The sequence below is a fragment of the Ursus arctos genome, unplaced genomic scaffold, assembly GCF_023065955.2.
Source record: "Ursus arctos isolate Adak ecotype North America unplaced genomic scaffold, UrsArc2.0 scaffold_9, whole genome shotgun sequence".
NCBI classification, from domain to species: Eukaryota; Metazoa; Chordata; class Mammalia; order Carnivora; family Ursidae; genus Ursus; species Ursus arctos.
Window position 1 is genome coordinate 65,697,316 of NW_026623111.1, and position 8,833 is coordinate 65,706,148.

General features: G+C 49.6%; 1 protein-coding gene across 1 annotated transcript; it reads right to left on the reverse strand.

Annotated features, from left to right (window-relative positions):
- Nucleotides 1-3,584: 3,584 nt before the first annotated feature.
- Nucleotides 3,585-8,633, reverse strand: NKX6-1 (NK6 homeobox 1). The gene is made up of 3 exons (XM_026509607.1): nt 7,964-8,633; nt 6,117-6,289; nt 3,585-3,842 (listed from the first exon to the last, which is right to left on the reverse strand). Exons 1-3 carry the CDS (start codon nt 8,631-8,633, stop codon nt 3,585-3,587), a joined length of 1,101 nt encoding a protein of 366 aa, XP_026365392.1.
- Nucleotides 8,634-8,833: the final 200 nt, after the last annotated feature.

Sequence of the window (8,833 nt, forward strand, 5' to 3'; positions counted from 1 at the left end):
AATCATTATATTGTATCTTAAATGAATACCGTGTTATATGCCAATTATATCTCAATAAAAGTGGGAACATTTTAAGAATAAAAGTAGTCCATCAGGTCACTTGCTGTTACTTTGTTTTTAAATCATGACTCCTTTAGCTGTAATGACTGGATGGCAGCCTTAATCAGATGTTTATGGCTGGTTAATGCCATAAACATTTCGAGACAAAATGGAAAATTATTCTTACTCTGCCTTGCTCGAGCTGTTTCCTCAGCTTCCCCACCATGCTAACTCTTAAAAAAAAAAATTCTTGTTGCACATACACAGAACTAAATCAACCCAACCAGCATAAAGGAACACCTAAGTAAAGTGCCCCCCACCCACTTATTTGTCCCTCATTTTCAGTTTTATGGGGTCAGTTGCAACTGGTGGCCAGCTGGAATCCTGGGTGGAAGTAAGTCACTGCTGTAGTCGACTGGAAAAAAGGGACGAATGCCAGTGCAGCATGGCCCCAAAGCCCGACTCCGGCTGCTGCCCGCACAGCTCAGAGCACTTTAGTGCGAGCATGAAGACCCTGTCTGCCCTCCCTAAAATTCCCTGTAGGGCAGAGGCCAGGCCACCAACTCCCATTTCTCAGATGCTCTCAATGGAAAGGTGAAGAGCTCAAAGGGAATGCTTCCTAAACGAATTGGAAGAGGACTTTCCACATTTCTAACTTGGAATAAATACTGTAACCCTATTTGCTTCTTGAGAGAGCTTCAGTCTTGGTTCCAAGTTTCTATGATTGATACTACTGTATTACTATTACTACTACTAACAACAATAATAAGAGTTGTTATTATTATATTCAAAGAATAGCATTTCTAATTATCTTGTGAATGTTTTCTCGGGAAGAAGGAAAAAGTAAAAAAATGCTTGGCTTTTCAAGACACAAAAGGTTAAAAAGTAGTAATAAAGTAGATAAGACACTTTCATTTGTTGCAAATTAACAAATAATAAAGTGCAGTTTACGATAATAGACTTTCCACAACACACGCAGGGTCCCCAGGTTCTCTCATAAAAAGAGAGGGAGGAAGAGAGAGAGGGAGGGAGGGAGGGAGGGAGGGAGGGAGAAAGGAGGGGAGGAGGAAGGAAGGAAGGAGGAGGGAGGAAGGAAGAAGGATGGATGGATGGATGAAAGGAAGGGGGGAAGGAGGGAGGGAGGGAAGGAAGGAAATTCTTATTATTTATAGCTAAGACTCAAATTACATCACCCCAGCACAGCAAAACCTCTTTTGAAATAGCTGCCTCTCTATAGGATATACAATTCAGTCTTGCTAAGAATGCAGAAATTCAGAAGTTTAAAACTTACTGGGAACTTCACAAACTAGAGAAAAGAAACAGGGCAGATCTATATCCTTTCTTTCCATTACACCACGCCATGAGGAATATATTCTATAATCATTTCCTTCAGGCAATCTCATTGCCAGTTTTCACAGTTGTTGTTGTCGTCGTCGTCGTTGTTGTTGTTTTTCAAGGGAACAAAACAGACCCACACTTTCTTTACCTAACTCTAGCCTGAAGGATCTACTGAATCCTATTGATTTTTCTCTCTTTGAACACAAGCTCATTAACCTGAAACACTAAGGGGATAACTATATTTCACTGAGCCTATAACAGAGTGTCTGAAAACAAAAAGATCCCAAGATAGCGATACAGCCCTCTCCCTAGGTAGAATTCCTTTTCTTTTTCCCCTGCAAATTTAGCTGCAAAAGCTGTGGCATTGATTCCATAAAGACTTTCGCATCAGTTAGAAGCTTTCTTTAAATTCATCTTTTATTGTAGTGGTTAGCAAAATCAAGGTTCCTGTCTTTCCAACAACTTCTGCATTCTTACAAGCTACAGGGGTGGGTATGTGTTAGCATCAAACAGCAGAGCTGCTCCACCAGCAGCTCCTCTGCCTCCTCTCAGCCAAGCAAGCTAGGGCCCCACTAAGGAGCTATCTTGGATCTATGGAAATGAGGCCTTCCCAAAACCCTCCAAGGACTTCTCGGAGAAGGAAAAAGCGATCAGGAAAAAATTAGACAACACAGACATCAGAAGCAGCCTGTTAGACAAGTCTCTTCGAGAAGCCCCACGAGTGGGGCTACATTTCTTTTTATCTTCCTAATCCAAGAGAATGAGAGATGTGACCCCACTCTTGAATAAATATACAAATATATAAATAAATAGCAGCTATTTTACCCAAGGAGCCAATATAATAATTTTGTGGTCTTGACTTTTGAGATCTCTGGTGAAATCAAATGATCTGTACCCTTCCATTCAAGGCAACAGACGTCTTCAAACTGTTTTTTAATTTGATTTATCCTTTGAAACAGAAAGTGCATTACATTTAACTGGTCTTGCAAAGGGGGTTCTCTTCTCTTTACAAACTGAATTCCTTATATAAATTAATAAAGGTTAAAGATGCTAATATATCACCATTATTAGCTTAAAAAAGAAAACAATATACATAGTCTATAGTATTCTTATGATACAAAACACTTCAAATTCAATTACAGCAACTAAATGGATTTTTATGTTTCTGACCCGGAGCAGTTTCAACAATTCCCACCATCTACTTTAACACGCATTTTTATCAGAAAGGAATTAAATACAAGCTATTGTAGCCCCTCCCTCCCCAATACTTTCTTTAAATCACTAATAAATAGCAACAAACGACTGTGCAATTTCAGAGAGGAACGGAGAGGCAGGTCTGAGGCCTTCCCTGGTTCCACGTCTACTTTAAGTCCTGGAGGCGGGAGCGGGGCGCGGAGCCAGGGGGTGGTCAGGGAAGAGCAACAAGGGACAAAGGGAAAAGTGAGATTGAACAAATCCAAACCCGGGAGAGGAGGGGGGTGGAGAACATTCTTGTCTCGCTTCTCAAATTAAGTTCAAAATAAAAGGGCAACGTGTGGTTTGAGTAGCTCTTAAAAGGGAGCAGGGTGAAGGAAGAAGGAGGGCCATCTTTTTATACCAAATTCAAAAAAGCATTTTACATTTTAAATATTCACAATAAAGTAACTTCTAGTCAGTGTGACTCACGATTTATTTACAAAGAGCCTTCAACAGGTTGCTTTAGTCGGCACAGCAGTTTGTGGGGGGAGAAGCCTCCCTCTCTCCTCCCATGTGTGGCGGTCGCCCGCCCGCGGGGCTCTGAGGTCCCCGCGCTGGGTGTGGAGCCTTCAAGGACACCTTTCCGCGCCCCGCCCCGGCCGGCCCGCGGGCTCAGGCGGGAAGGGGCGGTGCGGCGACCCCGGCAGCTCCCGCCGGGTGGACGGGGCTAGGGGCCCGAGCGGGGCCGGGACGGTAGCCCAGCTGCGAGTTTCGGTTGCCTTATCTACGCAGTGCATGTCGAGGTCCTTTCTGCCTCTGATCAACCCCCGAGTCTCTCTCTCTCTCTCCCCCGCCCCCCTCAACTTCCAGGTTAAAAAAATAGATATGTACATCTCAGAAAATAGCAACGGGCCCCGGCGGGCGGGGCCGGGTCCTCAGGGCCCCGAGGGGCGGGCAGGCGGGGCGCGCGCGGTGCCCGGGGCGGAGGCCCGAGGCCAGAGGCCCGGCAGGCGCCTGGGGGCGGCGGGCGCTCAGGACGAGCTCTCGTTCTCGGACGCGTGCAGCAGGAGGCCGCCGCCGCCGCTGCTGGACTTGTGCTTCTTCAGCAGCTGCGTGATTTTCTCGTCGTCCGAGTTGGGGTCCAGAGGCTTGTTGTAGTCGTCGTCCTCCTCCTCGTTCTCCGAGGCCCCCTTGAGCCGCTCGGTCTCCGAATCCTGCTTCTTCTTGGCCGTGGCCATCTCCGCCGCGTGCTTCTTCCTCCACTTGGTCCGGCGGTTCTGGAACCAGACCTGAGGGCCAAGAAAGGGGAGGGGAAGGGAAACAGGGGGAACAGGAATTGAAGGCGAGCGGATCCAGGCAAGGCTGCCTCTCCCGGATCCCCGGGTCGCTCCAGCGGGCGGGCCCCGGACGCCCTGCCAGCCTCCCTCAGAGACCTCCCTTGTTCGGGCCGTCAACGTCAGCCTCCTACGCCCCAGCTTCCTCCCAGCACCGGGCACCAAAAAACGGACTGCCGTTGCCATAGCAATAGTAACACAAGTGTGTAGACCTTGTCAGTGAGCTATCTCTCAGAGGAGAAAAAACTTGAAAACTTAAAATAAGTTTCCCTACAAATGAGTCCGCTTTCCTACTTTGTAGTTTGAAGTAGGAAACTTCTCACCTTCCTCGGTTTGCCTCATAACGACTGTGATTTTAAATTTGTTGTTTACTTTCTTAGATTAAGACTTACAAACAACTTGAAGTGTACTTGCTTTTTAGTGTGATTTGTGGGAGAAAGCAAGGCATTTACCCCAATTACCTCTGTTCTCCTTTTCGTTTTTGGGTATTTGTCTGTTTCACGTATCTCAAGTCTGAATCCACACAAACATGGTAGGTAAACACTCCCCTCCCCATTTCCACTTGTAATGTACCGTGTAAAGTTAACAAAAAGAAAAAGATTTGCTAAAACAGAAACCTCAAATCACTAATAATAATCAATATAAATGCTTGAAAATATTGACTAGGTTAGCTAAAATCATCACAGTAGTTTGTGTGTGAGTCTCTCTCTATGGTTTAATGTTTTCATAAAACCAAAAATCAAACTGAAATTTCCATTAGTTATTTTTTAAAGTAAGATTTTACCAGTTACATTATTTCCCACTGTTAGCATGCCTAGTCTTTCAAATATTATTTTAATATTGTTCTTCTCCAAGACATTTATTTTATATAACAAATATTTTAAGCTATTCACGATGTTTGACACCCTGTTTGATACACATAATTTAACCTAAAGCATTGGCAATAAGCAACCAATTTCCCAAAGATATTATCCTCTTTTTATGTTTCCCATCCATTTTCTCATCAGTTATGTATTTTATCTAGAGAATCAGAATTGTTAAGAAAGTGATTTTTTTCCTTATACAGCTATAATAATTCACTTCTAGCCACACAGACATATTTACGGTGACAAATGAAGACTTCCAGATTACCGTGGTAGGCTCTGTACCAACCATTGCAAAAATAATTTTAACTGTGATGGTATTCTAATGGTCACATACAAAATCACTCCTGAAATGCATTTTATGATCCTTGCCCCGGGGGAAATACACTCTAACCAGCAGACGTGGCTAATAGTTATTCCTACTTAATTTAAGGAGCGACAAGATTACTAATGAAAACAGACTTACACTCCTTCCCCTTCCAAAACACCCGAATATAATAAACCGAAGAAGAGACGCAAAAGAGAATACTGGAAATACAGGAAACCATTAGATTTAATTTCCCCACTGGTTCAATCCTTTTATTTTTCAGGGAAAGATTTCTCAAATTTGATTCCCTGGAAATATACTGTACAACTCAATTATAAGCTAAGTGACATTTTAATTATAAGTTGTTGTCACAAACAGTAAAATATCCTAGTTCTGTTGATAAACTTAGACAGAATTCTTTCATAATAGGGTAATAATCTTGTCGATTCATTCGGAAAATTGCTATTCCAAAGTTATGGTCCTCAGCTAAACTAAAAGCAGATTCATCCCTGCTAAAGTGGTTAGATCTTGTGGATTTTTTTTTTTTAACCTGCAAGTTAATATAGTAGAACTATAAGGCTGATCTACATCAGGAAATTATATAACCAGCGGAGCTTGAATTGACAAACAAAAGCTTGAATATCCCTACAAATAGAATAAATAGAAGCTATCTAACTGGCGTGATCTATCCTAGGGGCTGATATTTTGGTCATGCTTTTATTCTCCAATAATGGCGAGTTCCCCCAGCACATGCTGCTATCTAGATTAACCTAATTTCAAAGGCGGGGGCTTGATTCCTTTTGTTCATCAACAGTTTGCCCGCCTCGAGACCCCAGGGCCTTTGTAACCCCCACTCCCACCCCCTTCGCTGATTTCATCTTCTCCCCAGGCTCCTCAGATCCGCACCCCCCGAGCGGCTGTTTGTTAGAGGTGTGTGCGCGCTTGCTTGCTTGCTTGCGTGTGTGTGTGTGTGTGTGTGTGTGTGTGTGTGTGTGTCCGCGCGCGCGCGCGCGCTAGGGATTGGGAGACCGTCCCTCGAGGTTTGCAAGGTCTACTCACCTTGACCTGACTCTCCGTCATCCCCAGCGAATAGGCCAAGCGAGCCCTCTCGGGCCCCGCCAAGTATTTCGTTTGTTCGAAAGTCTTCTCCAGAGCGAAGATCTGCTGGCCAGAAAACGTGGGTCTCGTGTGTTTTCTCTTCCCGTCTTTGTCCAACAAAATGGATCCTTGATCTGCGAGAACAGATAAACAAGGGAAGGGGAAAAACAATCGGTTACAAGCGGCTCCACTGAAAAGAAACGAACTCAAAAAACAGTGTTTTTTGGAAAGCTTATTCCGCCGCAGGCATCAGAAGTGTCTGGCGCTTCCAGTCCCACGCGCGCCTCCCTTTGCCTTTTTACGCCCACCTGTTTTAAAAAGCCGGGTGTGTTTGAAGCAGCAGTAAATAATCTTCTGTCCAACACAGACGTCAAACAGTGAGGGAGCGCATTGCTGAAGTTTGCCGGAGCCGAATCGCCAGGCCCCAGTAAATTGAGGAATGCGGGGAAAAAGGCCCCTCTCGCCTCCCAGTCCAGTCAGGGCTCGCTTGGCCCCGGAGACTTTGCAGGAGGATGGCTAGTTTTTGTTGTTGTTTTTCCTTGAACGCTTTCCTAACCTGTGTCCGCACAACAAAGGGCGCCTTGTTTTTTGCACACAAGAGCGCTAAATCGCCCCCAGGACTAACGCCGTTGCGGCGGAGGGGGAGGAGGTGCCGCCTTTGTTGGCGGTCCCTACTTGGCCATTAAAACGAATACAATAGCGTCTCCCCGACACCCTCACCAGCCCGGGCCGCCCACCATCCGGAGGCTTCCCAAGGGAGCCTCTAGTTGGCTCCCGCAACTTCCCTTAGTTACTGCTGCTCAGCCACACGAAGGAGATCTGGAGACTTAATGGAAACTTGGGAGACTTGGTCAAGAGCAAAGAACGGAGCAAAAAAAAAAAAAAGACCTGGCTGGGCCTCGAACTCCACCTGGAAGACTAGGAGCCCCCGTGGCAGTAGCCAACCACCCAGAAAATTGGACTGATGGCAGGGCATCTCATTTGGTTTCAAGCAAGGTCTTGGTGGGATGCGCGTATTCCCCAGTCCTTCTGCTGCCACCTCGTTCTTCCTCCGGTTCATTTTCATGTTAGGATGTTGAGGGCCACGATGCTTCTCAATATTCCCAGGCTCAAGATGTCCCGGCCCTTCGCCACCCCCACCCCCCCTTCCCGGGGGCCAGGCAGGTGGGAAAGTGAGAGACCAGCGGAGGGGAGTGGCCCGAAGTGACTGAGCTAGCCCAAGCGGCTGCCGCGGGGCCTGTCTTCTAGTGTACTGGGGTGGGGGGTGGGGGAGCTCCTCGAAGGCGAAGAGGTTAGGTAGGGACACCCTGGGCCGAGAGGTACTTGCAAATACACGCACTCCGGCCGGGTCGTGGAGGGCTTGTCGTTCCCCACCAGTTCGCAGAGAGGCCAGTTAGGCGGGTGTAGGTGGAGTGGGGCCCTGGCGGACAGGCGGGAGCCAGGAAAGAAGGGGTGTAGGCGGGGGCGCAATGGCCTCTCCTGCCCTTCCCACCTCGTTAACCCAGGCAGGGCCTGAGGTTGCCATCAGGCTGTTCCAGAGTAGCCGGGGCCTCTGATGAGACACACGCCTAGCACCGCGGACTCATGCACACCCGCTCTCCAAGACTTGAAGAGTGGGGGGCCCTTGGACGCAAGCTCAGGGAAGCCAGAGTCCCTCAATCAATGCCTGGCAGAGCTCAAATCGTGTGATTCGGGCGCTGCCAAACTACTGGGGAGCCAAGAGGGTGCACGGATCCCCGTGCACACCAGGGGCCATGACCCGAGAGTGGGCAGAACACGCACAACTGGACTCAGGCGATCGTACTCACGAGGGGTGCAGGCCAGGCGGGCGTCCCTCCAAGGTGGGCTCTGCATAACTCCTGGCCAGAAGATGGGCGTCCGGCCGGGCAGCTCGGCCAGCGGTTTGGGGTACCGACCTACGGCGGCCACGGCAGCTGCGCTGGGGCTGAAGTAGAGCCCAGGCGGCGGCGGCGGCGGACTCAGGCTGCTGAAGCGGGGCAGGCCAGCCAGCAGCCCCGCTGGGGATGAGGCGGCGGCTGCAGCGGCCGCGGCAGCCGCGGCAGCTGCCGAAGCAGAGGAAGCGGAGGTGGACGAGGAAGAGGAGGAGGAGGAACCCGAGGGCGAGGCGGAGGGCAGGGCGGCCCCCGAGGCCACGGGCATGGAGGGCCGGCTCAGGATGTCGTTGATGCCGTGGGGGGTGGCGGCTGAGAGCTGCTGTGGGGGGCTGCCCAGGGATGAGAGCCCCCCCGCGGTCGGGGGCTTCAGGCTGCCTGGGTTGTGAGCGCCCAAAGGCGGGGAGGGCGACGACGAGGAGGACGAGGAGGACGAGGAGGAGGGGGGGCCGGCGGGCAATGGGGGGTACGCTGCGGGGTACAGCGGGGTCTTCATTTCGGCCATGCTGTGCAGGGCAGCCAGGGGCGGGCTGCTGAGCAGGAACGCGCTCTGCCGGGTGCCCTCCATCGCCCCCACCGCTAACATCCCACGGCCAGGCGGGAGCCCGCAGCCACTCAGCGAGGGCGCCGGCCGGTGCCCCGGCGGGGCTCAGGGGAGCGAGGAGTGCCGAGGGCGCGAGCGAGGAGTAGCTCCGCGCTCCGGGAGGCGACCTGCCAACTGGGCCGAGAACGCCGCGGCCGAGAGTTGCTCTCGAAGCTGCGCAGCAGAAATGTCCAAACGCGCCA

Coding starts and splice junctions, on each gene's coding strand:
- NKX6-1 (XM_026509607.1), bottom strand. CDS start 8,633: ATGTTAGCGGTGGGGGCGATGGAGGGCACCCGGCAGAGCGCGTTCCTG. Junction 6,290..7,963: donor CCGCCTGGCCTGCACCCCTC/GTGAGTACGATC, acceptor CTGTTCTCGCAG/ATCAAGGATCCATTTTGTTG. Junction 3,843..6,116: donor TGACGGAGAGTCAGGTCAAG/GTGAGTAGACCT, acceptor CTTGGCCCTCAG/GTCTGGTTCCAGAACCGCCG.